The 20,972-nt window shown below is 32.6% G+C and overlaps 2 protein-coding genes across 2 annotated transcripts; one reads left to right on the top strand and one right to left on the bottom strand.

Annotated features, from left to right (window-relative positions):
* The first annotated feature begins 3,671 nt into the window (after positions 1-3,671).
* LOC134695043 (uncharacterized) lies at positions 3,672-8,039 on the top strand. The gene is made up of 3 exons (XM_063556216.1): positions 3,672-3,725; positions 4,741-5,037; positions 6,912-8,039. The coding sequence occupies exons 1-3, from the start codon at positions 3,704-3,706 to the stop codon at positions 8,021-8,023; spliced, it is 1,431 nt and encodes a 476-aa protein (XP_063412286.1). The 5' UTR covers positions 3,672-3,703; the 3' UTR covers positions 8,024-8,039.
* A 1,983-nt stretch (positions 8,040-10,022) lies between these two features.
* LOC134694353 (E3 ubiquitin-protein ligase TRIM71-like) lies at positions 10,023-11,201 on the bottom strand. Its single transcript, XM_063555358.1, has one exon. The coding sequence runs from the start codon at positions 11,199-11,201 to the stop codon at positions 10,023-10,025; it is 1,179 nt and encodes a 392-aa protein (XP_063411428.1).
* Positions 11,202-20,972: the final 9,771 nt, after the last annotated feature.

Below are 20,972 nucleotides of genomic sequence, written 5' to 3'. Positions count from 1 at the left end.
TTGACAGTTGAAAGTCCCTCTGATTTTTCTTTGTACCAATATTCATTGTAATGTGTGTCATTTTCGATTTTTTTTTTTTATTTTCACTTCGTATCTTGTCCTTTGCTTCACTTTTATTCATTTTTGGTCCAAGTGTATTGTGTCTCCATTGTGTGATCAAAAATTAGTATTTTGTTGGCGTGCCGATTTGCTCTTTAAACTTAATAATATAATTCTTGTTCATTCTTTTGATTAATTTTGTGTATTTATTTTTTGTGATGTTTTTTTCTTCTTATTTTTCTTCTTATTAATTTATCATTTTATCTACGTGATATCCTGTATTTTTTATACTATGCTAGAAAATCTGTTTTATGTCATTTGAAATATTTATAGGAAAAGAAAGATAACCACTGAATATTTAATGTAAAATCATGGATAACAACTTCGTTTGTATTGACGTGTTATACATGTATGTCATGAAAATTCATTTAAGTTGCTCTTTTATTTAAGAAACAACTATCAAACAAAGCCTCAAAATCTTCATGTAGGTAAATTCGATTACTACATAATATGTTATGCCTCAGTCAAATGTTAATGATCTTGTGTTTTTGAACTTCAGTTAAAGTTATCACCACTTTAACCAAATAGGAAGTGCATCATAATTATAATATCCCTACTTCTACTTCTACCGGATAATGGCCACAATCAACTAACTGCAAAATATTTTGCCATGACTTCGGTGCGCATATGGACCCCTCCCCCTCCCCCCATATTGTTTGAATTTAGTTCAGCTTTGTCACCGAGGTTTTAAAAACCTAGACTGACGGCGCTGACACTACCCCAGGTGGGAGACTGTTCCAATCTTTGATGGTTCGTGGAAAGAAAGAAAGAAATTTTGCGGTAATCATTTAATGCTGCTGGAATTTGGAAGCTTCTGTCATGCATATTTCTTAACAATTACTACTAACTCATAGCTCGTAATTCAGTGTTCCCCAATTGTAATCGTTTCATATTTGACCTAAACGTGACGTAGATAAAATTTAAGAGTTTATACAACTTCACCCAAAAGCAAAAATCAAAACATTTAAACACATGTCGTTTATGTAACTTGGATATTTTAACCCCGTGTGAATACTATCCGTGACATGAACCGGATGTACATTAATAATATTTTATACTTTCCATCTTACTTTTATCTGCTATGTAGTGAATGCAAGTTGAAGTCCTATATCGAAGAGTATACACAGTCTAGATTGGCCGAGAATCAGGCTTATTAGATAGTATATGATATATTGCATCATATCAGTGTTGAGCACGTGCCGTACGGTGACTTACAGTTGTAACATGTACAATTTACGTTGTAGGGTCTCTTGTGATTAGTTACCCCATTAATAATCATGTCACGTCTCCTTATCTTGTATTTTTAAAAGAGCTTAAATAGTTACCCCAGGTGTTGGGGTTTTTTGGGGGTTTTTTTTCTCGCTTTTTTCGAAAATTGGGTTTATAATTTGGGTGGTTTGATTGTTTTTGTCAATGCATTCACTATGTTTATCGACTTTGCGGTTTACATTTTTGTGCCGGTTTACATTTTTGTGCCGGTTTACAATTTTTTGCCGAACAGTGGGCTCAATAACATGCATTTCAATATATATGAAATAGAATACCCGACTCCTATTGATTCCGTGCCAGTCACCATTGATGGCTGTTTACTTAAAGTCCAGCGGCAAATATTTCAGGCGCATAAAACAAGTTAACACACATTGGACACTTAAGCCTTCTTTCTTTCTTTTTTATTAACATGTAATGTTTCATATAGGCACCTAACAGATGTAGTGTCTATAACCAATTAAAATTGAGAACGACAATGGAGAATGTATTAAAGAGACAACAACCCGACCATGATGAGCAGACAACAGCCGAAAGCCACAAATTATATGTTTTCAATGAAGCGAAAAAATCCTGCACCCGGAGGCATCCTTCAGATGGCCCCTTAAAAGCTACATATTGCATAATCAACATTTGAAATCGTTTTATAATTAACGTGCACGCAACGTAAATACTATCGTTTTCTTTTTGAAAATATATAACTTCACCCAATAGTAAAAAAATCATCAAAAAATATTTTATTTATGCAACTTTTGGTGGCCTTCAGCTGTTGTCTGCTCTATGGTCGGGTTGTTGTCGCTTTGAACAATTCACCATTTCCTTTCTCAATTTTCCATGTATTATATCTGAATATCTTGTGTATATTATCCGTGACTTGAACCGGGTGCACTCTAATATAATATTTTATCCTTTTCGTTATACTTCTCACACTTTCTATGTAGAGATTACAAGTTTAAGAACTAAAGGTATTTCAAAAAGTAGACAAATGACCTATAAGAGATAGGCCAAGGGTAATACAATGTATGGTATTCATGCTAATTCTTTTATCAAATTAAAAAAAAAAAGTTTAGTCCCATTGTTTTTCTATTAGGACAACTGTGTGTGGATGAAAGAGTTGATTGTTTCAGTCAACATTTTTGAACTTTTAAAAAAACTGATCGTCTTCGTTTAAAATACAGGATCACTTATCAACTACTGATTAGTGTTTTCTTATTGTTCAGTGGCAAATATTTCATACATATTCAGGATGAAACACAATATTAGCAATATGAAATTGAGAATGGAAATGGGGAATTCGAGTGTGTCAAAAGACAACAACCCGACCAAATAAAAAAACAACAGCAGAAGGTCACCAACAGGTCTTCAATGTAGCGAGAAATTCCCGCACCCGGAGGCTTTCTTCAGCTGGCCCCTAAACAAATATATACTAGTTCAGTGATAATGAACGCCATGCTAATTTCCAAATTGTACACAAGAAACATACGCAAATATAATATGTAAGTTACCAGTATTTCTTTATAAAGACATGCGTATGCTTTTACAGTTAGTTAATTGTCATGCCTTTGTCCCTTTTATAGGTGTAATTTTGCTTTAATAAAAAATATAGTTTTCATTGTTTTATAAATAAATCAGGCTGTTATTCTCGTTCTTATTTTTTTTTTTATATTTGTCTATTTGGTATGCATTTTGTTCATTTGTTGAAGGCCGTACGGTGACCAATATTTGTTGGCTTCTTATTTATTTGGTCTCTAATGATGAGTTTTTGGCAATCATTCAGCGTCTTTTTATATTTTTATATTATGTTTCATGTAAGCAATAACCGGACGCATTTTATTTTTTATCAGCTCCAATTTTGATGATTGAACTTTGCAATCGAATCATATTTGATATATACTTCTGTGATGTTGAGTCCTATATATGATCATGAACCGACGACACATACTGGACACTGTAATTCTTCTTAGTTTTTCCGTCTTAGATTAAACACAAACCAACAAAATTAAGAAACTTTTGTTGAAGTTTCCCAATAAGATCTTGAAAGTGACATTTTAAATTTATTCATATGCAATCTGATTAAAATTAAGATATATCCTTACGCGTGTTCTCATCTAAGTCAGATATCGTTGTTTTGATAATATTTGTCCTATATATCGTTTCTTGGTTCGAAATATCCAATTGTAAGTATAGCTTTATAGGCTAGTAAGTTTAACATTTATGTAGACGTAAAACAAATACATAAATAGGTATGGCCTACATCTGTAGTAGATAACATCTCAGACTATATATACCAACACTATGAAGGAAAAGTCAATAAGAAGGAACACACATATAAACAAAGATGGAAGGACGACAAATTTGTTGTAAGTTGACATTAAAAGTATAATATAAATTGTAATCAAATGTATTTTACAATTACAATTCAGTTTTAAAGATTTTCGATGGCACCTATAGTTTGGAAGAGAAAATTAAAATTATTGGTCAAGTCTGTACAAAATTACAAAGAATCTATTCCGAAAATGTGTATAAGATATGTAATAAAATGTGAAACTAATATTGACAATCGTCAAATAAATCGCTTTGATTTTACGATTGTGTAGTTTAAAATTAAGTACAGATTATTTGAAAAAAAAAAAAAAAAAAAATATAGGTCACCGATGAGTTAAAAGCCAACACGAATTAATACAATTTTACGGAAGCCGGTTAGTGTCAGGGTAGAGTTTTATTTTTAAGTCGTTATAACGACTTAGCTTCCTTGTTTAAACGACTAAACTAACTTGTTATTAAGACTTAGCATATTTATCTTGTTATAACAACTTAGCTAACTTATTTAAACGACTTAGCTAAGTTGTTTTAACAACTTAGCATATTTATCTTGTAATAAAAACTCATCTAACTTGTTTTAACGACTTAGCTTACTTGTTTAAACAACTTAGCTAAGTTGTTATAACGACTAATCATATTTATCTTGTTATAACAAATTAGCTAAATTATTTGAACGACTTAGCTTACTTGTAACAAGTAACCTAAGTCGTTAAAACAAGTTAGCTAAGTTGTAACTTGTAACAAGTAACCTAAGTCGTTAAAACAAGTTAGCTTAGTTGTTATACCAAGATTAATATGCTAGGTCGCTATAACAACTTAGCTAAGTCGATTCAAGAAGTTAGCTAAGTTGTTATAACACGATAAATACGCTACGTCAATATAACAACTTAGCTAAGTCGTTTAAACAAGTAAGCCAAGTCGTTATAACGACTTAAAAAAAACTCTAGCCTGACACTAACCGGCTTCCGTACATTTTTGATTGATTTTTTGTAGCATAATATAAAGAAGCAACTAATAGTGTAATACATAAATCAATTGATGTTTTGATTTCAGTTTTCTTTCTCTTTATCACTTTTGTCGATTCGTTCCTATTCAGTACGCTGGACAGAGCGAAGGTGCAAGTGCTTCTTACTACTGGTGACCAGTCGAAGAAGTTATCACAGGAAGCAGATTTGTATCCCTTGCATGACAATATTAATTTGCCTCAAATAAATATCAACAAGAACCAGCGTTATCAGACAATGGAGGGTTTTGGTGCCGGTTTGTCGAACTCAGCTGCCTCTGTAATCTACCACAGTCCAAAAAGACATGAAATTATGAGACAACTTTTTAGCTCTAGTGATGGAATTGGTGCGTTATATTTTTCTCTTTAGTTGCATTTTTACTAAAAATCAAAACATATATTTGCAGTGCGGATTTTGTATCAATATCAAGACATTTTACCTGTCGACGCGACCGATATCCTTCCGTTTTGGGTTTATGCGATACCAATTGGTTTTTGTCTCATATTTTGAAAAAAACAGATTTTTGATTTTTTTCCAAATCGGAAAACTCCTTTTTCGTCTTACTTTATATGTTATTCATGCAAGAAGGTAAAGCTACTGTGATGTATGATTATGCATGACAATAAATTGTAGTTTGCCATCAAAATACCTTTCAATCCTTTGGTCACGGATTATAGATCAACGCAATAATAACGTACCTGGGGCCTACTCGTTCTGAAGGTTATGATTAATTAGTTGGTTTTTTTTCCACATGAAATCCGGTTCTTTTGAGTAAACAACTAGGAACAGCAAAATTTACATATCTAAACTTGCAGTTCTTTTCAAAGAAGCTTGTCTAAACACTTGAATTGTTAAACACTTAGTTTTCGCATTTAACTCATTCATTATCTGTTAGGTGTTAAAATGGAATTACAAAAGTAATATGAAGCTTCCTGTAACTACCATAACCTTTAACGCGTAAAATTGTGTTGTAAACTATAAGACTTTTTATTCGCTTTGTAATCGTCAGTGATATCTCATTTAATAGCAACACAATTAATAGAAATGGAATTGTAATTGATTTATCAAATTGCAAAATAAATGTAAACAACTGGTTTTAAAGTTTTATTCAAAGCAATTTTAAAGGTGTTTATTCTTATGAATGAATTAAGAAAGGAAAGGAGTATGTTCGATAAGGTCCTAAAATGGCCCCCTTTTTTAGCGTAAATTTCAAACACGGATTTATCGACCAACATCACGAGAAATTATAGCTAATACATTGACTAGCTAGGATATAAACCATTTTGTTGAAAATTTTACGTTTCTGCGTTTCATTATGACGTCACAAGTTGTTCTCATGTTGATTTTTAACGAAAAAATGAATGAAAATGGGAAAATTACCATAGATTATTGGACAGGAAACATAGAGCGCATACGTCGACAACAAAGATCTTTTAAAATAATGTTTGTGAAGACGTTTCACATGTCTTATTTGAATTTTAAGCTTGTCGACGCCTGCGCTCTATGTGTCCTGGTCCTTTATTTGGTTGAAATCTAGCTGATTTTGTCAAATTTCACCGAAATCCCTTAAATTGACCTTTTATGGATGTAAAAATCAACGTGTTAGAAATTAAACTTTGACAAAAACTGTTCTGTTTAACTTTCTAACATGTCTTTAAGGCAACTTAAAGCATGTATTGTCATGCAACTATAAACTTTATAATTGGGGCCAAATATGGCCCTTACCGAACTTACTCCTTTTGGAAGGTATCTGAGAAACAACAACCCGACCAAAGACTGAAAGAGCAGAAACCAACAGAATGTCAACAATGGGCCTTAAACACAGCGCGAAAATCACGCACCCAAAGGCGGGCTTCAGCTGCACCATAAAAAAATATGTAATGATTCAGTGAAAATGGAAGTCATATTAAAACCTTAAAACTATTATGATCATATTTTTTGCATGACAAATGTCATTTTACTATTTCAGCTACAGAACTATGTAGTGTGTGCTACGGGAACCCGTTGTCACTGGGATATATCTAAACAAATTTTCGTACCGTATTTTTGATATTGATCAATTATGGATGTTAATAAACAAAATACCAAGCAAATCTATAACTATGTGTGCTTCTGTCACAACTTGTGCATAAAGAAAATTGATATAATTACAAAATTAATACTCCCAATATGCTACGTACTTTATTGTATATGTATACGTTTTGCTGTTTTCTTTTACAGGTGTGTCATACATAAGAATAACAATGGGCGGATCTGACTTTCAAGCTGTACCCCCATATACATACAATGACATACCTAAGGGACAAACAGATTTCCAGATGAATCACTTCAGCATTCAAAAAGATCGCGAATTCTTTATTCCTATCATAAAGGAAGCATTAAGTCTTAACCCCTCATTGAAGATAGTTGCCACACCCTGGAGTCCTCCCGCGTGGATGAAATCCACCAATACCTTATACGGAGGCGATTTTCACCAAGATTGGGACGGAAAATATCAACAGGCTTTATCTCTATACTTTGTAAAATTTATTCAAGCATACAAAGCAGAAGGGATAGATATAACTGCAATTACAATTCAAAATGAGCCTCGTTATCAAACAAGTGGTTACCCAACCATGACAATGTCTTGGCAGATACAAAGAGATCTTATTAAATGGCATATGGGACCACTGTTTCGACAAAATAATATTAACACTAAAATTCTAATTCTTGACCATAACTGGGATCTCCACGAGTATCCGGAAAACATTCTTCGAGACAATGATGCGAAACAATATGTAGGGGGCGTGGCATGGCATTGCTACGCTGGAGACAAATCTGAACCGGAAAGACTTCATTCAAAATTTTCAAATATTGACCAGTATTTTACAGAATGTTCTGGATTTGCTGCTTCTCCTGATTTTAAAGGCAACTTGGTTTGGAATTTGGACAATCTTTTCCTTCACCAACCAAGAGTATGGGCTAAATCAGTTTTATTCTGGAATATTGCCCTTGATCAAAATCACGGACCTATGGTCCAGGTTCAAGGTTGCAAAGATTGTAGAGGTGTGATAACAGTTTATTCTGGGTCTGACCGGTACCAAAAAGAGGTTGAATACTACATCATAGGGCATTTGTCAAAGGTAGTCAAGACACAAGCAGTCAGAATCGACTCCACTGATAACGTAAATGGTTTGCGATCGGTTGCGTTCGAAAATCCACTTGGAACCATTGCCGTTGTTGTCTTGAATACTCAAGATCAAAGCAAACAATTTGCACTGAATTTTAATGGAGTCCGTTATTCGTACAATTTGCCCGGAAAGTCAGTAGTATCATTCCTTTATTCTCCCTAATAAAGTTTAGAACTGATCAATTGTTAATTAGTCAAGGATATTGTTACCACTAACTTATTTAACCTTAAATTATCTCGTTCATAGGTACAGAGATTTCTTATCAAAAACGGGATATTGTATTCTAATATTTACGTTGCTACTGTTTTAACGTTATTTATGTTTGTGCCTCTACCTTTTTATAAAATACAGCTAATTTTAACTGATTTTAGCGTTTGTATTCTATGCGCTAATCTCAAGTCCCATGTATGTTTGGTTTTAAATCTGGTCCTAAGTTATGGATAGTTAGTTGGTTTTACATTTTTTATGTCTATACCAGCTTTTGTCGTCTATACTGTATGGTGTATATTTTTTCATAAGCAATCTTATCACATCTTTTCATATCCATAAAAAGTCGCTTTATGTTCTTATAATGTTTGAGTACCAATGCTCATTATTAGACTGTATCGTATAGTTTTGGAAATATGACTAAAATATGCGAAACAAAATTCTGTGTGTTTGCATCGATTGTTTGTGTAAACCGGTTCCTTAAACACTGACAACTTGTACATAAAATCTATACACATTATAATTTGTACATTATTACAACTTGTCCACAACACAATACATTACACGAATACAAAAAGAAATTACAAACAACCCTGTACACCAAATGTATAAGAACTACGCCTGTTTGTCCATTCATCCAATTGTTTGGACAGTTTGAATGTAGAAGTAATTTGTTAGACGCGGTATATTGTTCTTTCAAATATCAAAATGAACAAAATAATATGTCAAATAATATAAAAAAAAATCTATACTGCTGGAAGACGGTATGGGCTTATTGAATATTAGACTAAACATGCATGAAACATTTTCCACTCGTCGTTACATAACAATCAATCAACTTGAAAACATCGCACAACTGGTAAATAATTGATGAATGTTTCTTCCTCATATTAGCATCTAATTAAAGTGTGTTGTAAGTATAAAGAACAAGAAAAAGTTGTTCCAGCTTCTTAAATGTAATGAACAATATAAAATATAACGTTGTTTCAACTTCTTGTTAATATGACTGGCCAGAGTACAATCTCTGTCCGTTGATCCTTACACAAATGATCAATTTGCATTGGTATATTTAAGCGTAGTCTTCAAAATATGGTATTAGGATACCAAAGTAAGTATTAAATACGTGTTATGTTGTCTGTATCTGATAAGCTGACTATTTAAACTTACAATAATTTCTAATACTACCTCAATAAGCATAATTCCTGAAACAAATATAATGTTTAAAGGGGTTGCTGATATTCGAGACTTTATTCCTTTCCACGTAAATTAAGTACTGCCTGAATTATTTAACAAATAGCTTAAACATTAAATCTACTTTTGAATTATTCAACTATCAATTTTATTATTTAGTATAAACTGCTTGTTTTCATTCCTTCCTTAATATAATTAACACTGTGTTGTTTAACACAAAAAAAATGTATATGCATCATATTCTATTATTCTCACGAAATATTGTAAACGAAAGCAGTTTTCGAGATATTTGCAACAAGAAGTTGCCTGTTCTTTGCATCAATAAAAATAGCAGATGGTAAAAGAAGGCCATCATCTTTTGTCAGAATTTGCTTGTGATACTTTCCATCGCTCGATATGATAACCACATTCGCTGATTTTTCTCCAACAACAAACACGTTACCATTGCAATCAACAGCAATGCCTGTCGGTTCTTTCAAAACAAGTTTGTCTTTCAAAGTCCAAACACGTGATCCGTTTTGATAACAACAAACAATACTATTGTCTCTGTAGTTAGTGTAGTATATCTTGTCTGAGAAGACAGAAACGTAGGAACATGGCGGTAAATTACAACTTATCACGGAAGTTGCCGTACCGTCGAAAGTATTTATTTTGTATACACCACTGTTTTCTACACAAGCATACAGCGAGTCGTGTTTTTTTGTGATCCCCCATGTACTGCCAGGAAGTTCGATGAACTTTATTTTGCGTCCATTCTTTATATCTATAATATCCACACCCTTTTTTCCATTGAATTCCCACTTGTAATAGCAACAGTTCTCTCGTCAATCGGTGTTATGTCAAACCCACTACTAGGTTCAAGTAGCATGTGATATTTGAGCTTATTATCTGTTGCAAATACTGTTAGCATTCCATCCGCGATTAGATAATCGATGAATAAAATGTCCCCCTCTTCTGACATACAACAACCCCTGACCTCATTCCCGTTTATTGTAATCTCCTTTTGGAGAATCAACGTCACACCATCAATGGTCTTCTTCGTCTTCATTACTTGTAACTGTGCTTGTTTATCTTTCGCTGTAATGAACTCAATGATGCTAGTTTGAGTTTTCACTTCAATTGAGCCAAAGGTCTTGAAACTGCCAAAAATACTTTGCAAAACTGGGTCTTCCTTCCACACTAGTTCAAGCTGCTCCAAATTTTTTTCTTCTATCAATGTATGAAGATACTGTTCATTTTCGTAAACCTTAACCTCAATTTCTCTTATTCCAAGAAATGTTTGCAGATCGGATGCATATTGTTTGATGCTTTGGAAATTGGTCTGACATTGAGTTACCATGGTTTCTTTTTCTGTGACAGATGATAAAACCTTCTGAATACTCTCGAAACTTTGACATTCCTTCTCTTCAAGATCTTTGATGACTTGTTGTTCAAGATTGTCTAAGTGATTGTTTATTTCCGCTTTTTTCTGTCTAATTTCTTTAACAAATCGCGTTTTTATTTCCTCAATTTTTGTCAAATTCGAATTTCTGTCCTTTTTAATTTGGTCGATATTTTGTAATAAGTCGCCAAGTCTGGATTCTAAGTCTAGAAACTGCTCAGAGGTCTTGACGTTATTGATGATTTTCTCAAGAGTAGTAACGTTACATGTACGATGGTCATTGATACATTTGAAACAAATAGGTAATGCATGTTCAACGCAGTACTGTTGATATTGTTCATTGTGGTAGATACACGATTGCTGAATGTCAGATATAAATGACGGAATCGACTTGTAATCCGACATTGGTATAGGCTCGTGACTTCGCGTGACTTTTAGTAAAGTATGATGATATCTACACTCATCACAAAGAGCTTCTTCACATTGCGGGCACCAGTGTTTCGATGGTTGTGTTATCTGTCGAAGTGAACATATGCCACATATACTGCTGTTAGTGGCCATTTTGGATTTCTAGAAGAGGAAAAAAAACATAAAAATCTCTATTTTCATATTTTTTCTATTGATGAATTTGTTTACCTGCTTTCGGAAGCCTTGTGAAGGATATTTTATTTTGTTAGTGTATATATTGCATTCAAACATGACGTCCTTCAAACGCTTTGAGTACACACCCGTGGTAAAATATAAATATATTGGTTGGGCTGTTCCGATTGTACTCCCACGTCATATGATTGTTTATGAATGAAGTACTCGACGTCATAGAATGATGACGTAATAATTTAAGCATTTTACGGGAAAATACACGCTTCTGATACCGAAAATCATCACAACAAGAAATCGTAAAGAAACGATGCTAAAATGTGGTATAAGCTCTTTTTTATATACATAGAAGATATATAAAATAAAAATTGTCATTAAAAGTCATCCAAATCTATCCAAATATGTTATTGTTAATAGTTTAAGCATGTCACTAATTCTGTTTGCTCTGTTCTTTACCGCCAATCTAAAAGTGTGTTAATTTATGGGAACGGCAAATATTTGCCTCCACCTAGAGCGCTTCGATCCAAAAGAATTGCCGTTTTTGTTTTATTAGAATCAAAATAATTCATGGGGCTTGAATATATCTAGATTTTACCATGGGTTGTCCCTTTATACCGATATTTTAACCCTCGCTATCGCTCAGGGTAAAATATTTGCCGTAAAGGGCCAACCCGTGGTAAAATCACGATATATTCAAGCCCCCATGAATTATTTCTTAATTAAATTATCATTCTGTTTGCTTATCTTATCCAATTCAAGTTTTGGATCCTTCGAGAGGTTTTTTTTTTGTGGAGAATTTTTTTAAAGTGTATATGCACGAAAAATTCTGACTGTTGTTTATTGTCTCATCATGAAAATGCCTTTGAACTTATGCATGGTATTTATGTCGTTGAATCAATCGCTGGTTGTCTTCATATCATATTTAATTCTAATTAAAAAAATAAAATAAATTACATTTCCTATATGCTCTTTTTATGTCTACAGAAGGGGATACATTTGACTATATCATAAATGTGTATAATATATGTTATGGAAAACTCCATATACGTCTTCAAAGAGGTATACAATTGTTTTGCACTTATTTCAATATCTCCTGTGTGACCACTTAAGTTTTTTTTAGCATCATTTGACGATTCACGGCAGTTCATTTTCATAAATATATATGAACGAGTCAGGTTTAAATATGTCTCATTTCCTAAGATGTGTCTAGAGACACAATTACTTAAAAAATTGTGCTCTTTGTCTTGTCTAAATCTTGAGTCTTTTCGTAGACTTTTGTATCGTGACGATATGATAATCAAATATGTGGGGTATTTTGAATTCCTTTACTTATATAAAGAAGCATTAATGTCGGTAGAATGATGGGATGCTTTACCAAACAAGATCAATTGATTAATTGGTATTTACTTAACATTCAGTTGCAACGATTTGATGCATATCTAGGTCTGGAAAACATTGATAAATACAGTAGATAGGTACAATGTAAGAATGATTAAGATGATGAATGTAAATTCGGATTGCCATTGAATAAAAATAACAAGTGTTGCAACAATGTTTCGTGATTGCCACTAAACCAGGCTTTCCAACGGGACACAGAGTAAATCGGTGGTGTCTTAAATCTTAAAAAAAAAAATGCTAAAAAGGTATGGTGCATAACTTGCGACGCTCAGTATATATAATATCACAACATTTAATTTTATCGATTTTTTCCATAATATTGTCTATTGAAATAATTGTCAATGGAGCTACGGTTAACAGGTAAAGAACGTGATCAGATTATCAATAATTTGTTATTTGTAGGTCGTGCCATTTTTATGGCATGTTATGACCCGATTTTATCTAAGTAAATTTTGAGAAAAAATTAAACACAATCGAATTTTATGGAAAAAAAAATGAGAATGGAAATGGGGAATGAGTCAAAGAGACAACAACTCGACCAAATAAAAAAACAACAGCAGAAGGTCACCAACAGGTCTGCAATGAAGATGAATAGTAATTGAAATACCTGTCACAAATATCTTTAAAACCATATGTATGAAATATATAAACGTGCATTCTTTCTAAATTGTATGCGTCCTACCTAAATAAAAATACCCCAACAATCAGGTGTAATCATCCGTCCTTTTTAACAAGGAAAAAGATCACATGATACACATTGATTTATACTGACGAATTTTAAAACACAACACTGAGTTTTTTTTCTCCATTTTTATATTAACGCTAGTAAGCCTGTGCATTACTTGTAAAATAAACAAACACGTATTAATTTCATTCAGTATGTAACTGTCTAAATAAAGTTTGCAGATCAAATATTGAGTTGATTGCGGCATGTGTAGTTTTCCGATCATGTTGTATATGTATATGTTGTATGCATCAAAATATATCTTCATTAACGAATGATTCAATGACAAAGGCAATAACTGATTGTTGCAAACGCTTGAGTGATTTGCTAATCTCATGGGGATGTTTGAGTTTGTGTTGTGCCTTCTGATTTGAAAAAAAAACATATATACAATACAAAAACTAAACTATCAGAGTATCTATTTACATGATTTATGAAACAAAAGAAACACAACAAACACAAAAAGAGCACAGGAACAGCTTTTTAAAAGTTGTTCTTCATTTGAAAGTCGTATTGGGCTTTCCACTTGAATCATAAAATAAACTGCAAAACGCTCCCAAGCACTGGTTTGAGCGGAGTTATTTTTTTATGATAGACTTTATAAGAAGTAGCATCCCCTAATCGTGATCATATGACTAGAAAACAGAAAATACTGGGCCCGAAGCGTGACAAAAAATCCTGGTGATCCATACTTTTTTTTTATTATGGAGATTTTTTTTTTATAAACTACAGCTTGAATTTTTTTGTTATATACTATGGATTTTAATTTGGACTTTAACATTTAGATTTAGATTGATATTTATTGTTTTGTCAACTTGTGTACAACTTTTATAGACTTGGAAGGATTAACAACCTGATAACTTGTATACTTAGACACCTGTTATGTTAAAGACTGTTTATACAAAAGAAGATGTGGTATAATTGTCAACGAGACAACTGTCTACAAGAGACCAAAATGACTCACACATTAACAACTATAGGTCACCGTACGGCCTTCAACAATGAGCAAGCCCATACCTCATATTCAGCTATAAAAGGTTCCGATATGACAATGTAAAACAATTCAAACGAGAAAACTAACGGCCTTTTTTTATATAACTTTTTTAACGAAAAACAAATATGTTACGCATAAACAACAACAACCACTGAATTACAGGATCCTGACTTGGGACAGGCACATACATATAAATATGTGGTGGGGTTAAACATGTTAGCGGGATCCCCCCCCCCTTTACCTGGGACAGTAGTATAACAGTACAACATAAGAACGAACTATACAAATCAGTTGAAAGATCTTAACTCATCAGATGGACAAAAACAAGTGGACGTGGTCGGGTACTTGTAAATCCAGACAACAAAAAGACACTAGAAACAACTAATAAAAAAATATGTATCAAACTAAACCATCAATCCGTACACACCCAACATGTACATGTATGCTGGCTTCTAGATGACTTTCTGGTATTTTTGTCTTTGGGTTGCTTTCTAATTAACGTTTTTTCATATCTCTTTTTATTCGTTGGAAAACCAGTTCTGAGATCCTTTTAATATCGAGGATTATTTGCTATGATTGACTATTGTTCGATTAAATTCAGATGACAAATAGTTCATTCGTGTTTAGAATGAATCACTCAATATTAATATGTGTATTCACAAATTTGATATATAAGTGTAAATTTGAAGGTTTTCAATATTTCTTTTTAAAAGACATGCATAATCTTAATCATCTATGAAGGAGGATCTGAATCGAAGTCCTTTATTTCTGTATTTTTAACTATTTTAGCAATTAATCTGAAAAAAAAAACATGATTTTTTGCTTGCATAATTTTCGCAATTCTTTCGTTATTTGGTCCATTTTTTATTTAAAGTATAGTCTGTTTCTCTTTCATCGTTGTAAATATATCCTTGTTATATGATGTGCTTAACATATGTGTTTGATATCTGCTTAAGAAATAACTTTATTTTTTCTGTCTATAAAAAAAATTGTGGTGCAAAAAAAAAGACGTGGTATGATTGCCAATAAGACTCTCCGCTTATGGTCACATGAAATGGATATTAGCAATTACAGGCAGAAATTTGGCCTTCAGCAATTAGAAAAACCTATACCGTTCGCTATAAAATGCATCCAAATTAAAAATATGATACAATTGAAATGCAAAAACTCACGGCTTAGTTTATAACAGAAACAATTACGACAAACAAATATGACGGACATAACCAACGACATCAACTGAATTACAAGTTCCTGTCTTTGGACAGACATAAAAGGAATGTAGACATTAATTTTAAAGCTATTTCGAATATACAGAAAAAAATATTTCTGTCATTTCTTATAATTTTATTCTAAATTCTATTTCATAAAAAACAAGTGGCTATCCGACCACGACAATGTCTTGGCAGATACAAAGATTTCTTATTAAATGGCCTATGGGGCCACTGTTTCGACAAAATAATATTAACACTAAAATTCTAATTCTTGACCATAACTGGGATCTCCACGAGTATCCGGAAAACATTCTTCGAGACAATGATGCGAAACAATATGTAGGGGGCGTGGCATGGCATTGCTACGCTAGAGACAAATCAGAACCGGAAAGACTTCATTCGAAATTTTTTGAACGATGACCAGTATTTTTCAGAATATTTTGGTTATGCTGGTTATTCTGATTTTAAGGCAACTTGGTTTGGAATTTTGACAATATTTTATTTCACCAACCAAGAGTATAGACTAAAGCAGTTTTATTCTGGAATGTCGCCCTTGATCAAAACTATGGACCTATGGTTCAGGTTCAGGACTGCAAAGATTGTAGAGGTGTAGTAACAGTTTATTCCGGATCTGACAGGTATCAAACAGAAGTTGAATAATTCATCATAGGACATTTAACAAAGGCAGTCAAGACACAAGCAGTAAGAATTGACCCAAATGATACCGTGAATGGATTGCGATCAGTTGCGTTCGAAATACACTGGGAACTATAGCCGTTGTTGTCCTGAAAACTTAAGACAAAAACAAATAATTTGAACTGAACTTTAATGTAGGAACGATACATAGCTGGGTCTTCAAAATGTCAAAATTCCAAACCAAGTTGCCATTTTGATCTCTTAAATATACAAAGTGAACGATATTCCGAACTATATAATAAAATTGAGAATGAAAATGGAGGAATGTATCAAAGAGACAACAACCCGACACTAGAAAAACAACAGCAGAAGGTCACCAACAGGTCTTCAATGTAACGAGAAATTATCGCACCCGGAGGCGTCCTTCAGCTGGCCCCTAAACAAATATATACTATTTCGTTGATAATGAACGCCATACTAATTTCCAAATTGTACACAAGAAACTAAAATTAAAATAATACAAGACTAACAAAGACCACAGGCTCCTGACCTTGGACAGGCGCAAAAATGGGGCGGGGTTAAACATGTTTATAAGATCTCAACCCTCCCCTATACCTCTAGCCAATGTAGAAAAGTAAACGCATAAAAATACGTACATTTAAAATTCAAATCAAGAGAAGTCAGAGTCTGATGTCAGAAGATGTAACCAAAGAAAATAAACAAAATGACAACTATACATAAATAACAACAGATTACTAGCAGTTAACTGACATGCCAGCTCCACACTTCAATAAAATTGATTGAAAGATTATTATGTCATCAAGCACAATCCTTCCCGTTAAGGGTTTAGTAGCATACCATCATAACATATATGAGAAGAACATAACCCGTGTCATGCCAACAACTGGTTTTTTGAATCAATGTATTTAGTTTCGATGCAAAGACCCTATAAGTGAATCAATCGTAACGCCAAAAATATGCAATCTTTAATGACCTGACAACAGTATCGTAAATATATCCCTTCTAAATAAGTCTATTTAAAGGTTTTGTTAGTTTCTGCGGTGAATACTGAAATTTTTGTGCTTTATAAAGAATATTTCCATAAAAAATTGGATGTGAAATATCTAAACATAAAAGAAGTCTGCATGTTGAGCTACATTTACGAATGATGTCCTTATACCGATGGTAAACTTTAGTAAATGATTTGACTAGTTTGTGATATCGAAAACCCGAGTGTTGTAATTTTTCAGTAATTCATAAATTTCTCTCGTTTAAATCTAAAACATTGTTACACACACAAGCGAATCGTACAAGTTGGATATAAGAACAAGAGAACGTCACCATCTAAAAATGGATAATTAACGATAGAAAATCAAAAATCATCTCTTTTATCATAAATTTTAGTATTAAGCTTTCCGTTAGTGATATAGATATCAAGATCGAGGAAAGGGCAGTGGTCATTGTAAGAATAGCTTTGTTTAAAGTAAGTTCAACTTGTCCTGAATTCGTAGTAAAAATAAAGCTGAATTGTTGTGATTATTCTTTAGGCTGATTTATTCATTTCTTTTTATGAACACTCTATAGATATAGGAAGATGTGGTGTGAGTGCCAATGAGACAACTCTCCATCCAATTTTAGGTCATATTTGTGTTGTGTCAGTTGTTCTTTGTGATCGTGTTTTTTTTTCGCTTATAAAGGTTATTTGAATTTCACTTTGTTTTTGGGTGTTTTCTTAGGATTTCTTGTTCATGTTTTGCTACGTTTTTTTGTTGAAATAACAGTAATCTAATGAGATTTACATGTCAAAACCTGTGATGTATTTTTGAATGAATTTAATTTATTGTTTATTATTTATTGACAAAACCGTTAGTATAACTTTGCATATAAGAGTAGCAGAAGGGAAAAAGGAATGTTAAAGCAAACATCGAATTCCCTCACAAAATTTTATTACACATTATAGTTTAATAACTATCACTTAAATGAAATTTTAATAATATTTCAACATTTTGACACACATTTTGAACATAACAAATTGACATTATAGCTAAGCATGTGAAACATATGGTTACATCAGTCAATATAGTGTAATAATCTTAATTATTATAAAATTGGGTCAGTTACCATTAATCATCTTCAGGACCCTTTTCTTTAATTTTTAATACATTGACCTATAATGGTTTACTTTTTTAAAATTGTTACTTGGATGGAGAGTTGTCTCGTTGGCACTCGCACCACATCTTCCTATATCAATGACATAAATTTGAACTAAAATCAATAATGCATTTAATTTTGATTATTTAATAATGATCGGATTGGTAATTCAATTTGATAGAACATTGTCGTCATGTATATTTACAACCTTTGTTTATCATACAAAATAGTAGTCTAATTAAAGACACTTGTTTACCAACTTGGGGCAATTCCGTAAGTAAACATGTTTAGCATACATGTATTTTGAACTGTTATCAGCTGGTTAAATTTTACGATTAACTCAATTATATATCTAATATGAATTAATTTTGTGTACACCTACATTTGAATATGCCATCTATATCGTTCAAGGCAGTGTCATGCCATAAACAAAGTGCCAACTGACAAAAATTTATAAATTACAAATTAAATAATTGAAATTAATGTTTACTCAAATTGCTATACTACACAGAATTTCTTTCTTTGAGACACCAGAGAAAATGAAACAATCACAAGTTTAACACTTTATCAATTCGCCGAGATCAAGAAAATTACATTTTCTCAATCTGAATGAAGGTACATATCAAGTACACAAAAATGTAGTACTGGATTAACAAATGTAAAAAATCACAAGTAATGCCCAAAGCAGAGCCTTTTAATGCACAACAATAAACTGCAATTGGCCGTATCCAAAATTGTGCATTTGTAGTTAATGTATTGAATATATTTAGACCAGTCATGTAAAAATCAACTTAACTGCCTGTTGACCGGTTAATCGGTCTGAGGATTATTCAAGTAATCAAATAGGTTAAGCTGTTCAATTTGACCCTTTTTCTACGTCGTTTGTTCTTTTTTATTCTTGCACTTCAGTCTTTTCTTTGTTTTCCTCTAATACATTGTTATAGTAGATGTGTGCCCTCTGTTTTAATTTGTATAAAAAAAAATGTGGTATGCAGATTCTGCCAAAATCAAGAAATTCAAAAGTCACTAAAATACAATCTTCGCTCAACCCTTGAAAATAGGTACCCATGAAAATATATGAATCTGAGGTATCTAGGACACTTGTTTGCTCTAATAACTCATTTGGTCTTCCTTGAAATAATTGTTTGTAAGAGGGGTAAGTACATTTATTTTCATCAACAGTATGACCAGCGTAATAGTTTTAAATGAGCAGTGAGCATTTTTTTTGCAAAGTAGAATGTTGACACCAAATTGCATACTTCAGTTTAAATGTTTAAATGCATAGTCAATAAGCAAAAATCTAACTTAACAGCATTTGAAAAATGGTTTGTGGTACAAGCATTTACTTCAAATCTAAAGCAATGGAAGATAACTCTGCACTGACCTTTTTACTTAATTTTTCCATCTGCTGTACAATTGACTCCCATCTTTCCTGAAAGCTCTCTAATTGGGAGGTAATTTTCTGTACTGCTTCGTCATTGTCTACACACTGTACAATATCCTGTCCACATTCTGTCAGTTCATCAAATCTTCTTACTTGTTCTACCATATCTGTCTCTATTTGCTGTAAAATATTTTTTTCTATCATTTATATATTCTTGAAAAAAATGAAGAAAACAATAAGTTGAAAGATTTAAAGCATCCGAAGTGTTTTTCTAGCTCAAAGCTGAATATTTGAAAGCCAAGAATGTACATGTATGGAAACAATGTTAACCATTTTAATACATGTCAGAATACAACTTACGTATAAAGAGTTTAAAAATCTTTAAACACAGGCTTCTCTACCTTGATTACCAAAGCATACCTGCCAACTGTCACTTTTTGTGGCAAATTTCCCCCATGGAGGCTCCCAAATTGAAATTTTGAAAGAGCAATTTTGTCCACAATTTAAACATAACAATTAATTTTACAATGACTTTAAGCTTATAAAAGTATTAAGAAGCCAAAAAACAACAACATTTAAATGTGTTTGCAGTCCCCCTTGAAGGTTTTTTAGGACTATGACTGCTATCTTGCACGCAAAACCCCCATGGGCATTTTGAAAAGTTGGCAGGTATGTCAAAACCTTAAGGAAATAGTAACTTAAACTAAATCAGACAGTAAAAGACAAAACAATGAACAGGAAATGCCTGGTACTGATAGAAATAGAAGAGGACAGGGAATAAATGCCAAAGACCACATCCCAATAACCCAGAAAAACCAACTCCTCTCTCAAGTATCAAAATAATGTGAATGATTTTGATTGTGATATTACATCCTTGACTATTGTTATAATTTTATTCTGTGAAAATGCTGATAATTTATTGAAAACAGCAGTAATGGTATGTTCTGCAAATATGAATACAAAATAAATGATTTCAGTAATCCTTTCAATTAAGTTTCATGCCATGCTAGATGCTCATTTTAGCATGGGTACACATAATAGTTGTCTATATCTTTATACCAAACGTTAGCCTTTTACCTTCAAATCTTTTACTTGTGTTATCATCATATCTGAATCAGATAAATCATACTGCTGGAATTTTTGTAAGATAGCCTCTTTCTGAGATAGCCAATCAGAGAACTTTGTTTGTTCATCCGAGAAATGTTGTAGTTTGAGCAGAACATCCTGCAGGAGGAGC

The sequence above is a fragment of the Mytilus trossulus genome, chromosome 13, assembly GCF_036588685.1.
Source record: "Mytilus trossulus isolate FHL-02 chromosome 13, PNRI_Mtr1.1.1.hap1, whole genome shotgun sequence".
NCBI classification, from domain to species: Eukaryota; Metazoa; Mollusca; class Bivalvia; order Mytilida; family Mytilidae; genus Mytilus; species Mytilus trossulus.
The sequence above is the reverse complement of the archived record's forward strand: the minus strand, read 5'-3'. Positions and strand labels throughout refer to the sequence as shown.

Excerpts from the sequence above, each read along its gene's own strand:
- LOC134694353 (XM_063555358.1), bottom strand. The coding sequence starts at position 11,201 with ATGGCCACTAACAGCAGTATATGTGGCATATGTTCACTTCGACAGATA.
- LOC134695043 (XM_063556216.1), top strand. The coding sequence starts at position 3,704 with ATGGAAGGACGACAAATTTGTT. Across the intron at positions 3,726-4,740 it reads GGAAGGACGACAAATTTGTT|TTTTCTTTCTCTTTATCACT; the intron begins GTAAGTTGACAT and ends TTTTGATTTCAG. Across the intron at positions 5,038-6,911 it reads TAGCTCTAGTGATGGAATTG|GTGTGTCATACATAAGAATA; the intron begins GTGCGTTATATT and ends TTTCTTTTACAG.